Source organism: Desmodus rotundus, chromosome 10, assembly GCF_022682495.2.
Source record: "Desmodus rotundus isolate HL8 chromosome 10, HLdesRot8A.1, whole genome shotgun sequence".
Classification (NCBI taxonomy): Eukaryota; Metazoa; Chordata; class Mammalia; order Chiroptera; family Phyllostomidae; genus Desmodus; species Desmodus rotundus.
This window is the reverse complement of record NC_071396.1, coordinates 94,358,177-94,383,323: the sequence shown is the minus strand read 5'-3', so window position 1 is coordinate 94,383,323 and position 25,147 is coordinate 94,358,177. Positions and strand designations below refer to the sequence as shown.

Sequence of the window (25,147 nt, the reverse complement as noted above, 5' to 3'; positions counted from 1 at the left end):
TGTTACGTAGCTGGTAAGTTCAAAACTGGGATTCACACCCAGGTTTCTCTGACTGTGGAGTCCAAACACTTAAGCATTATCTTTCATATCATACTGCATGTCTCAGAATTAAGGAAAATGATACAAATAATTATTTAGTGAGATACCCTTTCTTTTGAATACACTAAAAAGTTGCATGTATCATATATGTACTAGAAGTATAAGATTTAGGAAATATAGTTAATAAAAAGATTAAAATCATGAGCATCCCATCCTATGGTGATGATTTCTGTTATTGATGTATTAAAAAAACATTGAAATCATACTTTATATAATGACTTGTATGTGCTTACAATTTTCAATATAGAGTGAAATACGTCCTAGATCTTTAAAGATAGTTGTACAGCAATTTTTTTTTTTATGTTTTAAAAGAGTATTACAGTAAGAATGAAGGAATGAAGAGTGAATGAGTCACTTTTCTCACTATAAACTTTAACTTTACTGGATTTTTACTTTTTAAATCTTTTTAACTTATTTTGAAATGATTTTGAACTTACAGAGAAGTTGCACAGTGTCCTGTGTAACTTTGACTGAAGTGGTCAATTGTTAACATTCTGTCATATTTGTTTTATCACATTCCCTCTTAATATATGAGACCTGTCCAGAAGGGATCCAGCCATGTAATATAAATAGTGACATTTATTGATGAAGATAAGATTCAAGATACACTGTATATAACTTGTATGCTGAGTTATTTTAAATTTATTGAGACATACCTCTATTCCTTCTCTCATTCCGCACCCCTGTGATCTTTTTTCCTTGATAATAAGCTTACAGATTTTTTTATATTAACATTTTTGTTTGCTTATGTGTATTTTATGTGTTGTGTTCAAGGTTGCCCTTTACTGCCAATCTCAGTTAGGAGGCTCCTGGTGTCTATTTCTCTTTAGCCACAAATTTTTTTAGATGACTCAGTACGTCATTTCACTCTTTTATTGCCCATTAAAGATCTGAAATCTAGGAGGAAGGGGGTACAATACTTGTCCTAAAGTCTGAAGTGTTTAAGTACCAAAGGAAACAAACTAAAATCAGATAGCATTACTTTTGTCTCAGAGGTAGTAAGTATTTGTTACAATTTCCCCTTTGAACAAAGCCACTGATGACATTTATGCACTTGATTGCTTTATAGGCTTTTTATGGAAATTCTCAATGACTGTTCTGATGTGGATGAGATCAAATTCCAAGAAGATGGCTCCTGGTGTCCAATGAGACCGAAGAAGGAAGCTATGAAAGTATCCAGCCAGCCATGCACAAAAATAGAAAGTATGTGCAAAATGGCACCAGAGAGCAAGCATTAAAACTCCCGCAGCATTATCTTTATTGTTGACGTTGGCCGCTAGACCTACGGGGGGGAGCTCAGTTTGCTAACTTTATCTTCTGATCATCTGTTACATATGTAATTTCCCCAAACTGATTTTTATTCTTTCCTTAAGAAATGTGCCAAAGTTTATACCATCTTATCAGCCTTTATATTTTTCATATAAAAGTAAATGAAATAATCACCTAAAATTGTTTTAAGATACGGTGTTTGTAGCAAAATAAAGTTATAAATGATATGTCTATGAACAGTTTTCAGAATTGTTTTTAGAGTACCTGTTGAGGGAACCCCAGGTGGAAGTGTGGTTAGGGAGGCTACTTCATCCATTAATGGAGGGTAGAGGGAGGTGGTCACAGGTGAGTCACTAACAAAAGTGGGAACGCATTTTACCATTGTCTTGGCTACTTAGGATGTGTATTCAGCCTTCAGCTCCTGCACCTGTCCACAATGAATAGGGAAACTAAGGGCAGTTTGAGTGTTTGAAACCTATATGCTAACTTAAAAATTTCTTTACATCTGACATAGTCTACTCACTGCATTTGAGTTCTGTGCCAACTGTACTTGATGTTGTAACAGTGTAATGTATAACCATTGTTCAGAGAAAGAAGAGGAAAAGTAAAGGATTAATGTCAATATTTACCATTTTCCTGTGATTATTATGGAACCTGTGGATGGAATGATCAAGGTTTTCCTCATCGTTGAGGAAAAATAATGATTTAGTCGATTAGTTGCTGCTGCTTTTCTATTATCAACTAGCATTTATTTACTACTAAATAGATGGCAGGGCATTATATATGTTCTATGAAATGAGTTAACATACAGTATATGAGACTATCGTAGTGGACAGAAAGGAGAACCTAGGTGATTCGTAGATAATTGACAAGAAAAGTTTCAAATATCTGAATAACAAATGAGAAGTATGGGGGGAGGTTTTCAAGGTGAAAATCTTTATCAAGTTCTGGCTCATGGTGAAGAGCCTACACATTCTTTGACATGAGCACCAGTGCTTTGCTAGAATGGAAGTATCTGATTCTGACTGAACACTGCCTGCCACATGCCTGAATACACAGTCAGTGAAACAACGCATTCTTCATGGCTGGAGATCAGCCCTCTGATTCTAGACATCTGTCTGTAAAGTGACTGCTTGCTTACAGAGACGGAGTGAGCAGCAGGACATGCGCAGATCCATTGGTGGTACCAGGGAGATAACTAAGAGCGTGTGGGAAGGAGGCTTTTGGCTCTCTGTCAAGGCACAGAGCTCATCCTGTCTCCTCCGGTGAGTATTCATTTTACAGACAGATGTCTGGAGTTAGGGAGTTGGTCTTTCTCCATAGGACAGAGTATGTGGCTTTATTAGCTGTGTGTTCTCCCAGACATGCTACACAGTTAAGACCCCTTTGGCTATAGACTATGTCACACCTTTGAGTTTTTTCCTTTTTTTTCTGTTCCCTATACATGCAGGTCCAAGTGTCCTCAGTAAGCCTTGTTCAGTGACTGTAGCCAATGAGGCAAGCAAGAAGAAAGTGGACGTTATTGACCTGACAATAGAAAGCTCTTCTGATGAAGAGGAAGACCCTCCTGCCAAGAGGAAGTGCATCTTTATGTCAGAAACACAAAGCAGCCCAACCAAAGGGTTTGTTAATTTATAGTTCACTATTGTTTATTACACTTAAAACTGTTATTGGGATAGATTTGTAAATGTCTCTTTGAGAGTTGCATAATCATAGAAGGCTATTTTAATTTGCTTTCAGTTCATTTGAAATATTTCCCATATTTTGATAAAGAAATATTCCCATCTCTGGAAAGTGAGAGTTGAAATCTTCTCATGTGTAAGTATTTCATATAAGTAGCAAGTTTGGCATCACAGACCAGCAAGAGGAAGCCTAGTGTAATGGAGTGTGGAATTAGGAATCCTGCTACAGGTGTGGATTCCAATTTTGATATCACTGCTTACTCTTTCTGTGATGGTGGATGAAATACTCAAGTTGCTTGAGCTTCCTTTTTTTGTTCTGTGAAATGGGGTTAAAAAATGCCTACCTCACGAGATTATTTTCAGGTTTCAGTAACATGAAAGAGCTCAGCCCCAGTGTTCGGCACATGGCAGTTTTTCAGTAAAGATTGCCTTTCCTTCTCACCCTCTCCAGGGCAAAATCTGGGCAAGTTAAATGCCTTCTAGTATGTATTCTTTATGATTCATCTGGCAGAAGCCATTACTGACCTATAAGCGACAGGTTTGAGTATTTAGCAGTAGGTGTTTCTTAAAGATTTTGAAACCTGCAAGAAAATAGCAGAGTTCTCTTGACATCCCATGACACATTCTTTCAGTGTTGTCTTTTTGGCCTCCCAGTGCACTTATTTTTTCTAATGGCTTTATTGGGGTATACTTTATTACATAACAAAATCCTTCCATTTTAAGTATTCAGTTGCACAGTTAGCAATTTCATAGAACTGTACTGTCATCATCCCAGTTAAATTGTAGGCTGTGCACAACACCCAGTCAGCTTCTCTCACGTGCACTTGCAGTTAGTCCCCATTTACAGCCCCAATCCAGACAACCACTATCTTCTTTCCATTTCTGAAAGTTTGCCTGTTCTCGGCTTTTTAATAGAAATGGAATTATATTCTCAGTGTACTTTCGCAGCATTCTTGTGTTGTATTTACTTTTGTAGCCAGGAGAGTTAAACCTTTTGTGCTGCCTTCTTTACTATTAAAAAGGCTTCTGTTTCTAGATATGACTTATACATCACAGTAAGAGTGCATATATTTTTTACCCATTTAATCAGAATGCGATTTTTTTCTTTAAGTGGAACAGAAAGTAAGAAGATTTGGAGGCAATGGAACATCCACCCATTGCTTCCCCCTACATGCCCTGACCAAGGATCAAATCTGCAACCTTGGTGTGTGCCCTGACTGGGAAACAAACCCACAAACTTTTGGTGTCTTTAGGCCACATTGGAAGAAGGAGAGTTGTCTTGGGCCACACATTAAATACACAAACACTAAAGAAAACTGAGGAGCAATAAAACGGTTTTAAGTAAATTGACAGTTTTATGTTGGGCTGCATTGATAGCCATCCTGGGCCGCATGCTGCCTGCAGGGATGAACACCTCTGGTGTAGGATGGGGCTCCAACCAACTGAGCCACCTGGTCAGGGCTCTTTTTAAATTTTTTATGGTCATAAAGTGGGAGAGAGGACATGGTAAATTTCAGGCTTATGGATAACAATTCCATTGAATTGTTAACCCATTTTTAGATATTTAAGCCTGGACCAAATATGATTAATTCGGTGATCCAGTACACAGTCTTCACTACTCATATTGGCTGTCTGGCAGCATTCCAGCAGTTTTACCTTTGTGCTGTAATATGTGCATAATAAAGCCACAAAATTTAAAATACACATGTACACATCCATGATGTATATATACATATGCCTGTGAATTTGCCAGTTCTATGAGGAGGCAGTAACAAATGGTAAAAGCTTTTTACAAATTTTTATTATTTTATTACATCACACTTCTGTACTCACAGTTTCACCAGGCATAGTTGTTGACACTTCTCCAAATTCTCTGTTATTTCGTATCTATAAACCTGGTGATGGGGGTGGGGGGGCTGTTTTCATTGGCATTAGAATCATTCACCTTTCTGAAAGTGGTCCTTATGAGGATTTGATTAAAACAAAAATGTATTAGCACATAATTTGATAATCCTAACAAATGACTAGTTTTACCCAGTCTATATAAAGTTGAATTTCTGTTAATGGTTGCGCAGTTCATGTAATAGGAATTAACATATAATAAAGTTTAGTTTTTCAGATATTTGCTGATGTTTTAGATGTTGATTTAATAATTTCTGCCTTTGCTGGATTTTGACATTTTCACATGGTTGTAACAGTCGACATTTTGTATTGCAGAAACAAAGAACGTTAGTGAATCATTTAAAGTTTCATGTTATGAGAAGAGAACATACGCAATAATTGTATGTGGCTGGGGTGACTGTGTTGCTGTGACCCCTCTACAGATATAAGTAAAGGGTTGGGGCAGGGGGAAGTGAGCTTGTTGTTGTTTCCGGTAAATCTGATCCAAGTTGAGCAGTCAATTCGGGATCAAGACAAAAGGCAATCTCCAGTGTGATATATGAAAGGAAGAGAATGGGGCAGCAGGAGGAAGGCAGGCATGATTTTTTTCTTATAAACCTGAGCTTTTTTTTTTAGTCTCTTTTTGTGTCAGAGAAAAAGTAATAGATAAAATGTACTTTTAAGTAGGAACTTTTTAAAATAAATGAAATCTTGTTTGTATGTATGTGTAAACTGTGTGTGTGTGTATTGTGTGTTTGTGTATATATACAGGGTGTGGCAAAAGGATTACAGTTGTGAGTATGTGAAACAGTTTATTCTTATATTATTAATTATTGTATTATTTTCCATACAAACAACTATAAACCTACTTTTGCCCTACCCTGTATTTACATATGTCTTCAAAAACTTGCTTCTTAAATATTTAAAAAATACAATTAGGATATTAATACTGTGAGACAGCCAGAATAATCAAAGCCACTTTTTAAACTTCTGTGCTCAGCACTAACATACAAATCTCTCTTCTCATCTCCATGCCCCCTCCCCCAGTTTCTGATAGGCACTCCTTTGTGGGAAGTAGGATCATGTGTAATTGGACACCACTTTTGGCAATTTCCTGTTCTTTTACTTTCATTCCTGTAGAGGATGACTTTTTTCAAACCTCCAGAAAATATGTACTTTAATACGATATAATTTATTTGCTCTAATCCCAAGTTCTCTCTTTCCCCCTGCATAGCTTGCCTTTTCCATCATTTTTCACCTCCTGCTTGTGATGTTAGGTCTCCAGGTATCATTGGAGGCCAAGAAACCTTCTGATTCTAAGCCAAGGAGATGCTCTTTGGAAGATGACTTCCTTCCATCTTCACCTCCCTCTGGAAAATGCTTTTGAAATACCAAGCTTATTGTCTCAAGCATATTATATTTTCTGTGTCTCCTAAATGGATCTGGTTTTAAGATTTCTGAACTCTGACCTGTGGTGTTTATTCCTTTTTTTTGAGACTGACTCAGTTGCCACCACAATCATGTATGTACTCTCAGGAAGATTTTACTTTGCACATTTTCTGGTGACATACATGTTTTTGATATACTGCAGAATAACAGCTAGACAGTACCCTCTTGTCAGAAAGCAAACTGGTTTTAGAAGGATTCCAGTATCTAAATAGGTTGTGATTATTTAAGTGATTGAAGATTTAAATTGAAGTTATGAAACAGTTGTTAGTTGTTTGTAGGGTATGGTAAGTGCCATGCAACTATGTATGTCATCACATATTGTTACCTAGTGTTTAATAATCTGAGCAATAACAGGAAGTGTTTCAACCAAGAGAAAGGACATCCGGAGGTCCTTGTTGTTATCTCCATCGAGCTTTGTGACCGTGGTCCTACTTTAAGTTTCTGTCGGTTTTATGTTCTTCTTCTTTGTTATGGTCCCTCCCAGCTACAGAATTCTGAGCCTGTCACAAAGCTTGCAGTTTCTGGCAGCACTGTGGGATGCCAGCCTAATGTTCCTGTGTCCCCAGGCCCACCCCTTTATTTAATAAAGTTTTATTTTTCAGAATGTACAGTTCATGGGATCTGTTTCTGAATCTTTACTAGCAGCTGGGGCGTCCCCAGCTTTGGTACTTCAGGTGTAAATCACTTAAACTTTGTAATTTGAAACTGGTTTACTAGGTCCTGTACTGAGGAGCTCCTGAAGGGCTGCCCTGGCCAAGGGACTGGATCTTCAGGGTCTCAGAGATAACAGCTGGTGTTAAAGTTTATAGGTGGGAACTTCCTTGCAGAGTGTGTCACATGTGGCTTTATCAAACAAGACTAGGTTATTATCCTTGTCCCAGACTTTGCCTTTGGACCAGTTCTTTTTAGCCTTGACCCCAGAGTGTTCCCTGAGCCTTTGTCTTTCTTGGCTAATAGCACCTTTCTTTTTGTCATCCTTGGGTGGCATTAACGAAACTCAGCAGCTAATCGTTTACCCAGAGCAAAGACAAAATGAAGGTTAAATAGGAAGAAGGCAAAATTGTCTTTTTTTTACTTCTGAACTTCAAAAAAATTTTTAATTATACTGCTTGAAATTTTAAAGTTATAATTATTTAAAGTATTATATATAATGCCGTTTATAAAGTGTTTCTTAAAGTGTGTTTAATTTTAAAGTCATAAACTCTCTTAGGAGAGTACATGGTATTATGGTAGCCAACATTTTATTTCTGGATATTATATCTCAAATCCTGAGTAGTCATCTTAATTTCTGTTTTGTGCCTATTTTCATCAAGTTGGCAGGCTTTACAAATGGCTCTCTTTGCTTAGGTGATTCCTAGGTAAGAGTGCTAATAACACAGTTCAAGTTAGATGGATGAAATTCTGGTTGAACTATAGTATGTAGCTTCACTCATAAAGTTGCCCTGATTTAAATAAAATCTTAGGAGTCCTGTATTTTATTTCTACAATTTTTAATAAATAAAACAACTAATATCTACACATGTTATACATGTTAGAGCATATCCAAAGTATATTTCTATTTATGGATGAACATTTTAACTCACTCCAGCACTGTACATTATATTTTATTGCTGACTTACTCTTATATCACAGCTGCTACTGAGAGCCCACATGAGTTTGTTCTAAAATGAAGGCTCTTAACAAAAGAGGAGAGCGGAGTGCTGTGTAGGGAGTAGCTGCCATATAGTTGTGCTGAAACTTAGTGAACGTACCATTGAGAAAGCGCAGTAGTGCAGCCCTGCTCTCTTGTGAACTGACAGCCAGATTGTCTGTAACGTCCCATGCCATTTAAAACAGGGTCCTCATGTACCAGCCATCTTCTGTAAGGGTGCCCAGTGTGACTGCGGTGGACCCCGCTGCTATGCCGCCTTCGCTGACAGACTACTCGGTGCCGTTCCACCACACGCCGATATCGAGCATGTCATCGGATTTGCCGGGTATGTGGAGAGGTTTTTTTTAGATCAAGTTTTATCATCTATTATTAATCTTAATCTCTGAAGCAAATAGAGTTTAAACATTTTAAATAGAAATGCTAAGGAAATTTGAAAGCTTTCTATAAAGGTAGTACCTGTTTTAATATATCATAGTCAATTCCTGTCTTGACTAAAGAGCTGTCTATAGATTTATGATGATAAAAATATAGTAGGATAGTAGGAAATTCATAGAATTTATTTCCACTCACAGAGAATTTGTACTCAGAGAATTGTCCTGGGTTTATTTATTATGCAAGCTTCACAATTTAGGGAGAGAATATTTTCTCATATACTCTTCTTGGTAGCCCGTCACGACTTTTGTGGGGCGAGTATTGCCTATGGCTTTACCCTGTGGAGTTTTCCCCCTGTGAAAAGGGTATCTACCAGCTGTTTCCCTAAAGCACTGCTTAATATTTGGGGATGTCTTCTATACGTAAGGTAACTCAACCTTTAACAGTATTCAAGGCTGCTTGAATTACCTTAATACCAAGACTTGTGCAACCCATATTATCAATTTAAACTCTCCCGGCCAAAACTCTTCTTACCTCTCTGTATAGTTGTTGCTTTTGCTGACATTTTTTGTCTGTCAGATGTGAGGAAGTTGGAACCAGTGTCTCTTCATATTCATGACTTCGTTTCTCTCTGAAGGGCACTTTTAGTGTAATGCAGTTCCTCCCTAGGTAATTAATTTTCGTTTCTAAATTTCTGAAGTTAATTTTGACCTATTGTTTATTCTTATTCCTCTTAGTGAGGTCTTTATTTTAAGAACAATATATATTCTATTGGGCAAAATTTGTGTTTGAAATAGTTGATGTTGTGTTACCTGGCCCAATTCAAGTGAAATTTAATGTAAAAGGATAGACTACAAATTGTATCCATCCAAAAATTTTAAATGCATCTTGCTTCATATATATGTTTAGTCTCTATGTACTTCGGGAATTGGTATTTTTTTAAATTTATTGTAAATCCATCTGTCACCAGTTAAAAAGTATTTGTTGTATACAAAGGTTGATGCTAAGTTAATAGATAGGCGAGGTTTTATGCTCAATAAGAGAGACAGAAACTTGGAGATTCTTAATTCGTAACTATTTTGCTTTAATCTCAGTTGATTTTAAGTGAAGTTGAAGGGTGTCCACACATCATCTTAGTGTATGTTATTTTCAAACATTTCAGAAGGATTTGCTTTCTAAAGACGTTGAATTAAAAGTTGATCCTGAAAAAATGATAAATGTCCCATTTACTAAAGTGACCCTGACCATTTAACAGTGTAATAGACACAATTTACAAATGACCTGCTCTGTTAGTTTTCAAATTATGTGATTCTGGATGAATTTTTAACTTTAGAGAATTTTACAGTTTTTCAAAATTTGGGCATAAATTGAGACTATAAAATGTGCACATTTGAGAAAAATGTGGTAAAATATGTCCATTGTACATTTTGTAGAATACACTTCAAGCCCGGTATTAACGAACTAAGACTAATATTCAGGGTTGATATTTAGCCAATATAAACCAATATGGTGATACAACATTTTATTAAAATGTTGAAATGCTTTCTATCAGTTGATAAACTGAATAGAGTCTATTGTACTTTACAAGAATTACCAGTTTATTGTCGTCTGTGAATCATGGCAGTGACTATATCTAAATAGCTTAGTTTTTACCTTGGTTTTATTGTTAATATGCTCTTTTGTAATTAGTAATTAATTTTACTTTTGTGCATAGTTTTTATGTAATTAGTCATACTTTACAGAGCTGATAATTATAAATTTAATAATTTATAATAAAATATTAAATAGAATACCAAGAATGGAGAGATGACAGAGTTTTAATACATTTCTTAACATTCTTTTTAAACATCATAAACATGAATCTTCTGAATCTGCAGGGGAACAAAGAAGAAATGATATTAATAATGAACCGCAGCTTGGAACGTCTTCTGATACTGTGCAACATTGAATTCAAAATAAAACATAATTTGTATTTATGGAATGGAAAAACAGCTTGATTATTTCAAGAAAAAATATGACCGCCTTATTACTAGTGACATATTGTCAGGTGTGAATGGTGCTCAAAAGTTGTGTCATTAAAACTTGAAAGTGCTAAACATTTACCTATTTAATCATGTAGCAATCATGTTTTGTAAGTTCATGGCTCAAGTAAGGAAAATGTGTTGTTATTAATAAGACAGGTAGAGTCAGTTTCACTTAAAGACATTTAAAATCTAAAAGCTACAATTTCATCAATGTTAATAGAACATTTAGAATGTACCATCAGAATTTTTAACAATACCTGATTTTTAGTTAAAAATAATTGAGTGCATTTTCAACCATGAAATACTTAGGAGGGCATAAATAGATATCAGTATAAACTACTGTTGCATTTGTAACTTAGGTTGAAATAGGAAAACAGCATTTTGCTAAACTTACAAGACAAGGAAATAACAGTAATTACTATTCATGAAACTTCAACTATATGAGCTTTAATAGTTTACTTAAAAGGTAAGATGCAAACTTTGATAATGAAGTTCATTAGAAGGAATAACATCTGACATACTATATCAAATTTTAGTGATGGTGTTTGAGGAAAAAATACTTTTAGTGAGAAATATTTACATTAGAACATTTTTGAATTTTGTATAGCCAGCATCTGTGTAATGTTGGGGAGATTTTTAGAACTATGTCTAGGTGTTTTACTAGACATAGTAATGTCCCTGGATGAGGTATCAAAAGGTACAGATCAAGCACATCTCTTAAATCAATAGGCTGTGTGTGTGTGTACATAATATATGTATATAATTATGCACACATAAAGGAACACATGAAATAAAGAATTACGTAGGTTTGAAGAGCTGGGAATTGAAAATACGAAAATAAGAAGTCTTGACACCCGGCCTTCAGTGCTAGAGCTGCAAAAAACAGTTTGAAAAATTACATCAAGCCTGTGTTTTGATATAAATTTTGATATAAATTGAAGTTTTGAAGTGGCAATAGTTAAACATTGAGAAAATAAGTACTTTCGAATGGCTTGGCCTCAGTACACATACTCCAGCAGAGACAGCAATACTTTCCTAGCTTTACAAAGAAGTTTGTTATTCAAGTGAACTGAGTGATTCAACAAACATTAGAAGTAATTGAACATACAAAATTAAATAAATTATAAAAGCAGAAGTTACTATAAAAAGAAAAATGTTAAACCATTAGAAGCAAAATAAAAATCATAAAATTGAGCCAGTTAGTTAAATGACATGCCAATAAAGTATCTTTTTGACTTAGTCAGTAATGGAGATGTTGAATACATAAAACTTTCGGGAGGTATTATAAGTGTTAGACAAATTTTGAATTAGTGTTCAGCAGAAGCAGAGAAAGGATTTACTGAACAACATCATTAATGTGAAAAGAAACTCTGCTGGTGGAGGTAATATCACCTACTGATGGCCAGTTTAATGGGGAAGCTGTTGAAACAGTCTGTTGTGATCCCCTTTGTCCATTGTTGGCTCAAACCCTGCTGTATTGTATAGTGACAGACATACAAAATCAAAAATCCTGTCAACATTTTTTTACATGTTTTAGAAATGGAATGATTTTTTTTTCTTCAATGATTGGTGCTACCTATCCAGCTTCCTATCACTGGATATTTTTAATCATACCTTATTTTGGGATTATAAAGGACTAACTATAATTTAAAATTTTGAGTTATAAATTACTCGTTTTGGTTATTAAATGTTTTAAATGCCATTCCCACTAATATTCTCTATTTTGAGTAATAGTCCAGTATCAGACTTTTACTCTGTATGATTGTTATTTAAGATGACATTGAGTGCCAACAAATAAAAATTTTTAGAATTGAATAGAAATTGACCTGTCTTAGTGACTTATACTTAGTATGTTTTTCTTTTGTTTTGTTATTTTATATTTTGAAATTTAGTCAAACGGGCATCTAGGGAAACTTTCTTGAAAGTTTATTTCTAGATTTTTTCAGACATGAAGTTTTTTATTATTTATTGTTAGAACTATAATGCTTCAAAATGGTATTTTACTGGGCAGCCTTTTCCACATTCCTGTTTCTAAAGATTAATTGGAGACTCTCACATCTTTAGTTTAGAAAATAGCATTGGCTTTTAACCCAGTAAGCCTAGATAAGATTAGCTTGTTAGTGAGCAGAAATGAACCAAGTGCGTGCTCTGTGCGGAGCACGGAAGTGCGTGCTGCTCCTGTGCGCTGCTCCTGAGCGAGGGGCAGAGAGGTTCCGTGAAACAGACATCTGTGTAAGGATTAGTGTTTCAGAGGAAGCTCAGTGTGGTGTATTTCTAAAAAATAAATGTGAAGTATCTTAAGAGCCTAAGGTTTTGTTGTTATTGTTGTTGTTGTCGTCTTATGGTTCGTATCCAGATTACTGTCTCATCACCTTTATTGCTTCTCATTCTGTTAAGTGATGAAGCAAAGACATGTTTGCTTTGACTAGTCCTACTTATCTGGAAATTTTTGGACTCCTCCCTCTAAGTCTCTGGAAAGTGATTTTTCCAAATGTTTTGTGAGGGAATACCATATTTTACCATGTATAATGCAGACCCATGTTTTTGGCTCAAACTTTCAGGAAAAATTTTCCATTTTAAGTTTTTAATTCAATATTTTATTCATTTGTATTTAGATACTTGTGTTTTGTATTTTGAAGGAATTTTAGCACTTATTTTTGAACATATTATGGTACAAGAAATTTTATGTAACAAATAATTACAAAACACAAGAACAGATACAAGGTATTTCAGGTACTATCCATGTATAATACACATCCTTATTTTTCCCTCAAAAATTTGGGCAAAAAAGTGTGCATTACACACAGCATAATATGGTGTGTTTATTTTGGTGTTTTATACACATCGAATGTCACTGCTTCTGGTACAGAACTTTCCTATTGCAGAATGGTAAGCACTTGCCCCAAATGTTTTATGACTTAATGATAAACATAAAATGATTTTGGGAAATAATTCTTGTCTCCAAAGTATGAGACAACTATTAACAAAGCATTTTTGTTTTAGGTTTGGATTTTCTTTCCCTTATTCCAGTTGACCCCCAGGTATGTATCCTGAATTTAAGCAACTAATTTGTATTTGATTGTTGCTTATATCATACTAACTAAAAATGACCAGTTGCATAAAATCAGGACAGTCAACTCTCAGTTATTTACATTGATGGAAAGAAAGTACTATATAAATATTTCACAGTTTTATTTGGATAAATAAAATTGCTGTTTTTCAACTTATGATGTTTTGGCCTTAATACCTGAATTTTTAATTATATTTTATTCTGTTTAATAATCAGTTGGCAGTTATCACAAGCATTTGAGTGGTTCAAATGAGGGAAAGCAGTGCCAGATGACAAGAGGTTAAAACTTTACAGAAATTGTAAACACTTGTTCTATACAGAGAAAATAGCTAAAGCTGATTAAACTGACTTGAATCATTATCTTTATTCTTCCTTGTTTATAAAGGCAATCAGATTCAAACTTTGGGGATGCCCCAACCTAAAGTTGCTATAAGCCAGTCATTCCTGCTTTCTATCTCTGTCAGATAACAAATTCTGGTATCCCAGAGTCCCAACACAAAGACCTTGCCGTGAGCATGGACTCCATTGACAGGCTTAAAGCACATCAGAACAGAGGAGGAGGAGGCCTGGGAAAAGCCAGGGGGGAAAGTGGAATAGAGAAAGGGGCTTTGAAAGATGTGTTGAAAGTAGGAAGGGAATAGAGGAAGAACATGGAGCACTGCTTCCTAGGCTGCTCAGAATCTACAGGTCTTGTGGGACCTCCTGTTTGACTACTATGTATCTGATCACACAGACAAAACCGGAAATTTTTAAAAAAGATTTTTATTTATTTATTTTTAGAGAAAGGGGAAAGGAGGAAAAAGAGAGAGAGGGAGAGAAACGTCGATGTGTGAGAGAAACATAGATTGGTTGCCTCTTGCACAGTCCTGACTGGGGACCTGGCCTGCAACCCAGGCATGTGCCCTGACTGGGAACACGTGCCCAGGCCGCCACTCAGTCCACTGATCCACACCAGCCAGGGCCAAAATCAGAGATTTGGGCCCAAGTTAACGTGCATAGAACGAAGAATTTCTTTTCACCCGGAGTTGACTTTGTGACATCAGTAGATTCTTTCTATGGCAAAAAGTATCTCTGTATTCTAGGAAATGAATTCTTCAGGCTTAAAATGTTGCTGATTTTTCTTTTTTTTATATGAACCACCCTTAAAAAAATTATCTTGGACCATAGAGGATGCTCATTCATAGTGTTACTTGGCATGCTTAGTGTTAGGCTAACTTCATTGTAAGCCAATGGAAGGGTGAGGTTGTGCCTTCAGTTTTGCTTAGAATCTTTAGATTTGTTATACTTCACCTCCATATTGTTCCCTTTTGCTTTTGTGCAGCTGTGTCAATTAACACATAAAGGGTTCAGAGTGAGAGGTAAATGGCTGCAACCTGATTATTACAAAAAATCAGGGCATAGAGCCTGCAGTAACAAGGCAGTACTGTAGTATCTAGCATTCATTTTTATAAATGAAGTTGTAAGTGTCTGGCTTTTTTCCCAGCTGCTTTATGCAATTATAGTGGAAAGTAGGAAATTGATTTGCTTTTAGAAAAGTTTACTACCTAAGAGTTAAACACTTTTTTTAGAACTTTAAGAACTATTCATTTTTCCCCTTAACCAATAATTCCCATGGCATTTGTTTTATCGATGAACCAAGGCAGTTATTCATCTTAAACATTAAATTACTTTTTTGAAAGGCAGCCTGAATTTTAGTTTTTTTTCCACTGACTACCAGCTTAAACCTGGGGCTGCCATTCCCATATCTTTTTGAAGATCATGTAATCTAAACAGCCTGTTTTAAATTCCTGTTCTGTAACTTAGTATTTCTAGTTAATAGCTGACTATAGAATTGATAATATTGATTGGATTTCCTTACTGATCTTTCATACAATCTGAAGATAAACTTAGGATATCTCTTGTATATAGTGGACCTCACTTATTTTACTAAAGTCAGTGCAATTTCTTACATAAAATATTCTATGATGATATAAAATAAAGCTTTTAGCTCTTGTCTGTCTCTCTCCCTCTTGGTCAGTACTAGAGTATTAAATTCAGGTTTGAATTTGTTTCGGAATTGGCAAACAAGCTGGTAAGGAAACAAAATATGAACTCTTACAGAGTGGTGTCAAGATTAGATTAGATCTACTTTAAGATTTATTCTGAAATTTTGTGATTATGTGAGATAATTCTCTGTTCTGGGCATCACGTGGTAGTTGGCTATCATGAGTCTACTTTAGGATGAATGATGCCTTGGAGTTCAGGTATTGTTACATGTATGTACAAAGGAGTCAAATGCCACTATTTAGCTGATCAATCTTAACATTCCTAAATGATCTGATTGACACTAAATTTTTAAAGAATTCTTGAATTTTTCATTGGCATTTTTGCTTGATAACATTAAAACTAAGTATTTACTAGCCTTTTGCAGTGTGATTTAAACCTGGTATAAATACATTCAGTGAGCAAAATCTTTTTGAGATTAATTATGAGTCATGATTATGGGGCCTGTATTTACTATTAAATGCTGTTGGCAGTTTTATAATTGTTCCTATATATTCAGTCAACAAATTCTACAAGTTTTGAGAGGGTCAAGAATATGCTACATTCACTAAGTAATGTGAAATAGCTAAATTCATGCCACCTTCCATCCAAAGACGTGAAGTTTTGAGAAAATTTTAAATCCCATTGGGATTTAAATAATGTGGCTCTCACTTGTGCATATCTAACAATTTCTAGTTTCTTTATTTAAAAATCAATGTAGCCTCTTCCTCATTGGCATCGTTGTTTGTTTCAAGCAGTACTGTCCTCCTATGTTTTTGGATAGTCTCACCTCACCTTTAACAGCAAGCAGTACGTCTGTCACCACCACCAGCCCCCATGAGAGCAGTACTCATGTTAGTTCATCCAGCAACAGGAGTGAGACAGGGGTCATAACCAGCAGTGGAAGTAACATTCCTGACATCATCTCATTGGACTAAAGGAGGACTCACTCAGTTCTAGGAATCATTCATCAAAACTGCTCTTTCTTGGATCTCTGGTCCATGGAAGCTATTTTTTTAATAACTATTACTTTGATATTTATTAAAACGTCAAGTGGATTCTTTTGCTTTCTGAGAGATGAACACAGATGACTGCAGTAAGAACCAAATGACACACAAGACTTCTCTTACTCATGCTGTGCTCTCAGCGTCAGACGCACTCAGCCATAACTGTCTTCTTGGGAGATGGATTTCACTTTCATGTTACTGGATGGATTCTACAAATCAGTTAAACATATTTTTGGTTGTAATAAACAGCAATAAAATCATGTAAATGTTCAAGTAAACTTTTCTAATTAAAAAAAAGATGTAATCAATGATTCTGAAATGACAGCAACGTTTGTTTAACCTGATGGGAAGGAAAAATATATGGAAAGAAATGAAGCTTGCCAAATGAGTCCCTGACATGGAGATTGGTCTCTTTCGTTGAACTGATGAAGTCTTGATTTGATAAGTGGCCAAAGCTTGGGTTCCACTTTTCTTCTGCAGTTCCAGCTTTCTTCCTGATTCCATCAAAGAAAATGGCCTTTGTGTTACGTAGTTTTTTCCTGGTTGTCACTTACACTTTGATATTGTTTGCTACTGAATGCAGAGAGAAGTTCTAGGGTCTGGCTGCTCTGTATTAGCGAGTATGTGGAAGAACGCTACACAGATTCTGGCCTGACACAACGTGTTATTTTTGGTAATTGAACATTTCATTGTAGGGATTTCTATTATAAATTTCGGGCTTGCCTTCTCAAAAAAGAAATTCTGCGGCCATTGAAGGAAATGTTTTTGGAATAAGGTGGCTGGAATGTTAGAATTGCGTTCACACCATCCAGAGGTATTGAGAGCTTGGAGGCAGTGGAAGAACAGATTTCGGGGGTGGGGGGGTAGGAATAACAAAGCTTAACTTGTTTCTAAGAACTTATTTTTGCTCATTTACTTTATAGAATAATATTCAAGTCTTTGTTGAAACTTTTCAGATTTTCGTAACACTGACCAAAATCTATATTTTAGATCTCTGATTATATTGAAAGAAAAAGCAAATAGCAAGAGAGAAGGATGGCATCAGATTTCTTTTTTCTTTTTTAAAGGGAAATCTTTTCTGAAGTCACGAAAGACAAAACAGAATTAGAAATTTTTGAATTTAAGTAAGGAAGTGGTTAGGAGGATGAGCCTGAACCCCACTTTGAAAACCACTGTCTCATAGTTTGCGCTGGATTTTAAATCCCTCAAGAAACTGAATTTTATTCTTAGAGAAACATTTTCATCCAACTTCTGTATTTTCTTTTCCTTTGTTTGGCTTCCTAAATGATTTTCGAGTTCTCAAGGAGTTAATACTATCCCAATGCTTAGCTTTCTCTCCCCAATCTGTCTCTACTTTAAAGATAAAGCCCTTTTGGTAAAACAACTAACCTAACTGATTCTCAGGCTGAAGTGCCCAGATGAAGAGTATCGATTTCAGTTCGAATAGACACTTCAGGGTCCGTGCAACTCCAGGGAGCTGACCTGTAGAGTGCTTGGTTTTTACACCTCCTCGAGTTTTCATGGCCTGTGTGTACCTTTTGTACTGACTTAAGCCCATGTGATTTCCTGTGTCATCGCTGTGACTACATCGTCCCCTCACCTAATAAACTTTGCAGTAGTTGTGCCATAGTTGCCAGTTCTGTCTTGTCATTAGATTTCCAGTCCATGTTACATACAGTCTTTTGGTCCAGATACAGAATTTAATCATAGTAAAATTTTATGTTGCTGCTTTAAATACAGATGTAATTTCTGTTGACTCTGTATTCAGATAGAAAAAGTAACCTGATTTGTGTGATATAATTTGTTAATAAAGAAATGAAGTATATTTGTTATCATTTTGTTACCCTTCAGATTCTCAGAGACTCCCCTCCCCAATTTAACCAACAGAGTTTTTATAAGGTAAATGAAAATATTAATAGAAATTAGTTTATTTACTTGGTTCTTGTAATGGATACCTCTGCTTTTGTAGTTGTGATTTGTTTCCTTTTTGATATTTTATGTGAACAGCTTTAGAGTTTGTTTTTGGTGCTTTCCACTGAAATTACATACACGTTTTTAATTTATCTCATGCAGGTGATTTAACATTTTTTAAAAATCGCTTAAGCTTATAATCTTAAAATTGGGGCTTTGTCTGTGTATCTTTGAAGATGAGCACTTTTCTTTATGCCTTTGGCCTTATAACAGTGTGGTTATTAAGCCATTATCCCGTTCTCAGTGTGGTCACTAAGTATTTTCACCAGGACCCTCAGTTTTTAGCAGTTGGTTTTGCTAGCCCAGACTTTCTGTTTAACCAAGTATAGTGCAGTTTCAGAGGAGGTTGTATTAACTGTTGCTTGGATGTCAGCCGACGGGCGATTATGTAGAGTATTCTGTTTAAGGAAATGATCTGCAGTTACTAGTCTCTTAAAGACACCTGCCACCCTTTATTATCTTTATCCCCAAAGAAATGTTAAGGGCTTTTCTTGCTTTGGTAACTCCTGACGGTGTACTTGGTGCTGAATATAGCTTCACACCTAAGGTCTGCGTACATTCACTAACTTTCTGACCCTTAGGTGAGCCACTTTAGGATTTTACTTCCATTTCTGCCCAGAAGGAATAAATACCTGGCATTGACCCCAGGACAGTTAAAACAGTAGAGGTGAATTTAGGTTATATGGCACTTATCTAATGTGTTTCGGGAAAGCTACAGTGCAAATATGATTAGAAATTCGAATATAAAAATTGATTTGTAACTCTTGGTATAAAACAAGTTTCCCTAGGTAGATCTTCAGGAATTTGAAGAAAGGTAAGATGCTGCATTTTAGGTGAAACGTTGCACTGAGACTGTTCTGACTTTGAGATTCAGACCTTGCAGACATTCTGCCTTCAGACCAATCCTGGACACTTACAATGTAGTGACCAATTGTCTGTCTTCCTTCTGCCAATAAAGTCTATATTAGTTACATTTTGTCTTAAAGTTGATTTTTACAAAGCATTAGTTTAAGTCTCAGACATGCTGTTCATTTCTAGCCCCCAGTTGGTCAAAAAGCATTCAACTGCTTTTTTTTTTTTTAAAGTAAACACTTATTTTCATCTTGAAAAATGTGGAGCAGTGTGCCATTTAACTTGGGTTTAACGTTGTACGTAGTGGCCCTGGATCCGTGTGATGTGGGAGCTCACAGTCGTCTAGCTGGGTTTTTGCTACAGTTTTACAGTCATATGGTGAAACTTGTGGAAAAGACTTTTTAAGAATTTCTCTGCTTTTTTAAGAGTCTGATGCTACTATCAAATAAATGATTGGTTTGTAAGCATTTTTTTGTTCTTGTTGCTAGGGACCACACTGGTTCCTAGCAGAAACAAATAAAGCTATATAGAAATGCCCATTCTTTAATGCTTGTCTGATTCAATAATGTTTTTGTGTCATTTAACACTGTTGTGCATTCTCATTATGGAAAATTTAGATAACACAGAAAAGTATAAGGAAAAATAATAATGGCCTGTAATTCTGTCACCTGGGGTGGGCGGAAAACGCTTGAGCATTTTTGCATATTTCTTGCTAGTTTCTCTGCTACTTTGCTTGTTTTCACATAGCTTTATTGGTTCTCAGTATAATTTGTGTCTTGGTTTGACTCTCAATCTGAAGACACTACTCCACGTCATTAAAAACTGCCGACCTCGATGAGTTGCACGCTGTTCCGTGGAGTGCGCCATGGTTCACGGCGCTTTTCCCCGTTGGACAGTTTAGATTGCATCTCATGTTACAGTTGGGTGTCTTTGTGCATAATTCTTTCCTTAGGAAAAATTCCTAGAGATGAATCTCTGGGTCAAGGATATGAATATTTTGTAGTTCTTGCTTCATGTTGCCTTCACAAGTGGATATACTAATTTATACTCCAAACGTAGTATGAGCAGAGAGAGCTGTCTGACTGTATTCCAAGAACATTCATGACTTACCGTATTTTTCAGACTATAAGACACACCGGGCTGTAAGATACACCTAAGTTTCAGAGGAGGAAAATAGGGGAAAAAAGAAAACAAAAAAACCCGCTCCACTGACACCTGCGCGCGCCCCCCCCCCCCCCCCCCCCCCCCGCGAGCCAGGTAAGCTACTTTTGGACTATGAGATGCACCCTGATTTTCCAAAAGGGGGTGCGTCTTATAGCACAAAAAATACGGTACCTCTCTGTAGGTGTCTGAACTAAGCTCTCTGCCCTTTTGACCCTGCTGAGCTGGGCTCACTGACTTGGAGGTAGTGGTTTTCCTGGGCTTTCTCAGCTTCACTTATATCTGACATGTTCCACAAACACCCATATGTAGATGTCCCAATGATTTTTTCATATAGTTTTATTTGCACTGTGAAGTAGCCCATTGCCAGACTACGTTTTCCAGTCTTAGAAAATACTGACACTTAAAAAAATATCATTTGTGCCTAGGGCCAGCCCTTCGTAGCCAGCTCTCTTTTTTCCTCTTCTTGTAGGCTCCATTTTGGCCTTTCTCAGCTCCCCCAAGCCAGTAGGACCTCCTGAGCCAAAGGTAGTCCAATCCAAACTGGAAATGTGGTAAGGCTGAAACAACAGCTGGGCGATCTTTGCTTACTTCACTTCGCATTCTTGGATGTGTCCAATCAGATCTTGGTGTCCTGAGGGCAGCTGTGGGGAAAGAAAACAGATTGCCAACCTCGGGTGTTCGTTAATTTCTTGTTTAGCATACCACAAGGATTATTTCCCAACTGCTTTTTATTGGAGTCGCTTTTAAAGCTTATTTTGAATTCTCGAAGTGTACCTTTTTTAAATGAAGGAGAGTGAAGTGTGGTGTTATAAAATAGAATATCCTCTTGTTTTGGCCTTCATCAAATTACTCAACAAATATTTATTCAGTATGTTTTGTAAGTGTATGTTGGATTCAGTAGTATAAATAATCTGGTCCCAGACTTCAAGGGGTGTATAATCAAGTTATCAAAAATCAATATTCTTACCAAACACAGTATGCTAAGAACTTTACAAAAATGCCTCATTCCTTACAATAGCACTTCAGAGGAAAGTGGTATTGTCCCCATTTTACAAATGAGAAAACATGTAGGTGAGTTTTGCAGTGGACTTGGGAGCCTAAAAGCCCTCTAACTAAAGTGGCATTAATTAGGTGTGCTATTTAGGAGACAGATAAGAGAACCTAGACATAAATTATGAGAGCTCATTTCAGACATGGGCACAGGAATAAGGAAGGGAGTAGATACTGGAGTCAAAGGAGTACTCGAGATTCAGCGTCTGGGTATAGGTGCAAAAGCTGAGTCCATTTCTCAGGCCTCAACCAACCAGGATAATGGTGGTGGTTGCACAGACAAGAGGCGGCTGGAATGGCCATTAGTCTTCTAGGGAGGACAATGGTAAGTTTGATAAGGAACTCTGCTTTTTGCTGCAGTCTTAAGAAGTGCAAGTTTTCCACGACTTCCATTTTTACCTTCACTTGTCTTCATGCTGCGTGTATTCTAGACATGCCCAGTTGACCATCCTCTCCTCCCTAAACCACGCTCGGCGGCTTCTCAGCCTTTTCATGACAGTTTGGTTGTCGCCTGAAGTGCAGTCATGTCCTGCAGCTCTCTCCAGTGTGGTCTGTGTTCATATTCACACACTCGAGGTGGTCGTTGCTGCCCTTTCTATCATAATTTCTGAACTCCCAAGGCCTCTGACAAAAGTCTGCCCCTTTGCAGCCCGTGCCAAGAGTTTCTATCGGCTACCGTTACCAAGCCACCTGATCACTCCATTTGACTTGTTGAAGGCTTCACTTCCTGAGTGATGGTGGTGGGATTCTCAGTATCTTCATTCTTACAGATGGCCCACCCCTCAGCGTGGCCTGTGAGATGGCTGGTATCTCACCTACAGCATTATCTGCCACTGGAACTCCCCATGGCCATTTCACCTCGTTCTCTCTACTTCTTGTTCAGTTTCGACTGCTCCATCATCACAGCCTTGAACATACCCTCGGACCCCTCCCTCTCAGTCACTCATCTCTTAACTTGGCTTTGCCTGGTTCTTTGCCCATTCTCACCAATTGGCATATCACCTCTTCCATCAGAGGATCCAGTGCCAGACTTCTGCATGATTTCTCCACTTGTGCTCACCTTTACACTTGCTTGTTCCAATGTCAGATGGCGTGGACTTTTGACCCTTTTCCTTCCTGTTACCTTCAGGACCTTTCTCCATCAGACTTTCCCTCTGTCTTTCATCTGCATGGCTTTTGCCTTACAAAAGTGTCAGTCAAGTGTTTGACATCTGTATGTGCCAGGCATTGTATCAGGCACTTGGAACAAGAGATGGATAGGTCCCTGCCACCACCGAGGTTGTACTCCAGTAGAATATGCAAAATAGTGAAATAGGGAGATTAAAAGGCACAGTGAAAGGCTAAGTGGAGGGTGCTACAGCAGCGCATAGATGAGACAACTGATTTTATGTAAGTAACATACAGGAAGGAACAGGGGAGTTGATTGGAAGTGTCAAATAGAGGACTAAAAATGTTCACAGTGGCTGGACATTTGCTCAGGAATATTAAGAGAAGTATGTAAGGAACGAAGGGCCTTGTAAAGCAGTGAGAAGGCAATGAAGAGTTCTCAGTTATTACAGTAACGAGCATTTGTTGAGTGTGGGGTGATCGTCCCCATGTCACAAGTGTGGAGACAGGTTCTGAGGGTAAGTTTGCCTAAGGTCACACAGCTTGTAAGTGGGGAGCCACGCTTCAAACCCAGCTTTTAACCATAAGAGAAGCCTTTCTTGATCATTCTAAGAAGGAGGTGTTTCCTAACTGTCCTTATTACATCATTCGGTTTATATCTTATGTGGCACTTAACGCCAGCCTGTACTTATTTTATGTATTAGTTCATCGTGTCTGTTTCCCTTACTAGATTGTAAGCTCCACGAGGGCAGGGGTGATACCTTATTTCACTCGCATCCCAGAGCCTGACATGGTGTGGTGCATAGTAGGTGCTCAATAAATATTTGTGAATGAAAAACTGGTGGGTAACTGTGTTTGACTTATCCTGTCTATGGAAATCATTTAACACCTGGGTAGCAGGTGTTCACCTGGAGAGGAAAACGAGGAAGTATGGTTTGGGGCAGGTGGTGGTGGTGAAAGGTGATGGAGAGTTGGGAGGAAGTCTGTGCAGAAACCTAGAGTCCAAGATCTGGGGCAAGGGCTGGGAATGGGGGATTGGTAGGATGTGCACACAGTGGGGGTAATGTGTGAGTAGGTGTATTCAACCTGAAAGCCTCGATGACCCCTTTTAAATCCAGCCCATATATGTATAAGGCTGGGGAAATTCTGCATGTAATATGCGTTGTATACTCAGGAGCACTCATCTAGGTCAGGTACATTACACCAAGTTACACAATACAGTTGTGCGTGTAAACATTCTAATTTATCATCAGTCTCAAGGCTAACAACTTGACCCAAGTCATTACTGGACTCAGTACTTTGGAACTGTGTAACCTTTCGTCTCTGGAAGTCATGGCCACGTGCCATTAAATGAGCTGTAGGCTTGTCCTGCAACACACAGGTGGTCCCCAAACCATGAAAGTACAGCAGTCCATCCAGAGAAGTCAGTAAAAAAAGAAGCTGGAAAGTGAACACAACGAAGACAGAAGGAGAAATTGAGATAGAAGGATATGGTATCAGAGAGACCAAAAGAGTAAAGTATTTGAGGAAGAGTGAAATTAAAAAGGCTTTTGATATAAAAGTTTTTAAAACATTTCAGAAACACCATGTGATTGAATCCACCTGATTATTAAGTCCTTAGGTAAAGAAATTAAACTGACCCATTGCTTGCTTTCTGTGCGTGCACCATTCCCCGGAGTACTACAGGACCAGGTCATTGCACCTAGTGGGCAGAGGACGTTCCTCTTCCATCTCACTGCTCCAGAAATCCACTTAATAAATTGTCCTCCCATAGAGGACATATCAGATATTAAAACTAAACCGATACGAACAGATACTACACTTGATCTTCGCCAAACGGCTGAGAAGCAATGACCCGTTGCTTTCAGTCCCATTGATTGTAAAGATGTAGCCCATTAAAATGTAGGAGAGGAGTGAATCTGCATCTTAGAACTTAAGAGTTGGCCCTGGCTGGTGTGGCTCAGTGGATTGAGTGCTGGCCTATAAGCCACAGGATCACAGGTTTGATTCCCAGGCAGGGCACATGCCTGGGTTGGAGCCAGGCCCTCTGTGGGGAGCACACAAGAGGCAACCACACATTGATGTTTCTCCCTCTCTTTCTCCTTCCCCTCTCTCTAAAAATGAATAGAATTTATTTTAGAATTTAAAAAAAATTAGGAACTACTATAAAGAACACATGGACAAAGTCAAGGGGGAGGGTGGAGGTGGGGGAGGGAGGTGGGTTCAGCTGGGGTGGGGTAGAGGGATGGGGAGAAAAGGCATACAACTGTAATTGAATAACAATAAAAATTAAAAAAAAATTGTGGTCAAGATCTTCCTTTGGCTTCCCACCCAGGCCAGAGCTAGTAATTCCCTCACGGACGACTTCAGTGGAGCGATGGAGGCTGCACCCAGGTTGCAGTGGGATGAGGACTGCACAGTGATGGGGTGGGCAGACAGGAACAACTCCAGAGCTGGCTGTGATGAAGGCTGAGGCT

The 25,147-nt window shown here is 37.5% G+C and overlaps 1 protein-coding gene and 1 non-coding gene across 8 annotated transcripts in view; one reads left to right on the top strand and one right to left on the bottom strand.

The window, feature by feature from the left end:
* The window catches only part of PIAS2 (protein inhibitor of activated STAT 2), a 74,107-nt gene extending 50,417 nt beyond the window's left edge, over positions 1–23,690 (top strand). For 2 of the 7 annotated variants that reach the window (XM_053913342.2, XM_045187965.2), the window contains 5 exons: positions 1,169–1,302; positions 2,819–2,990; positions 8,217–8,356; positions 13,431–13,468; positions 16,275–23,690. In XM_053913342.2, the coding sequence (XP_053769317.1) occupies positions 1,169–1,302; positions 2,819–2,990; positions 8,217–8,356; positions 13,431–13,468; positions 16,275–16,457 (667 nt within the window). In that variant the 3' untranslated portion in view covers positions 16,458–23,690. Of the gene's footprint in view, positions 1–1,168; positions 1,303–2,818; positions 2,991–8,216; positions 8,357–10,280; positions 10,372–13,430; positions 13,469–16,274 lie in introns of those variants that run through there. The other 5 variants (XM_053913347.1, XM_053913346.2, XM_053913345.2 and 2 more) reach the window with 4 other exon arrangements.
* A 635-nt stretch (positions 23,691–24,325) lies between these two features.
* Positions 24,326–24,522, bottom strand: LOC112323051 (U2 spliceosomal RNA). Its single transcript, XR_002976692.2, has one exon. It is a non-coding gene; the product is annotated as a U2 spliceosomal RNA (small nuclear RNA).
* Between the last annotated feature and the right edge of the window lie 625 nt (positions 24,523–25,147).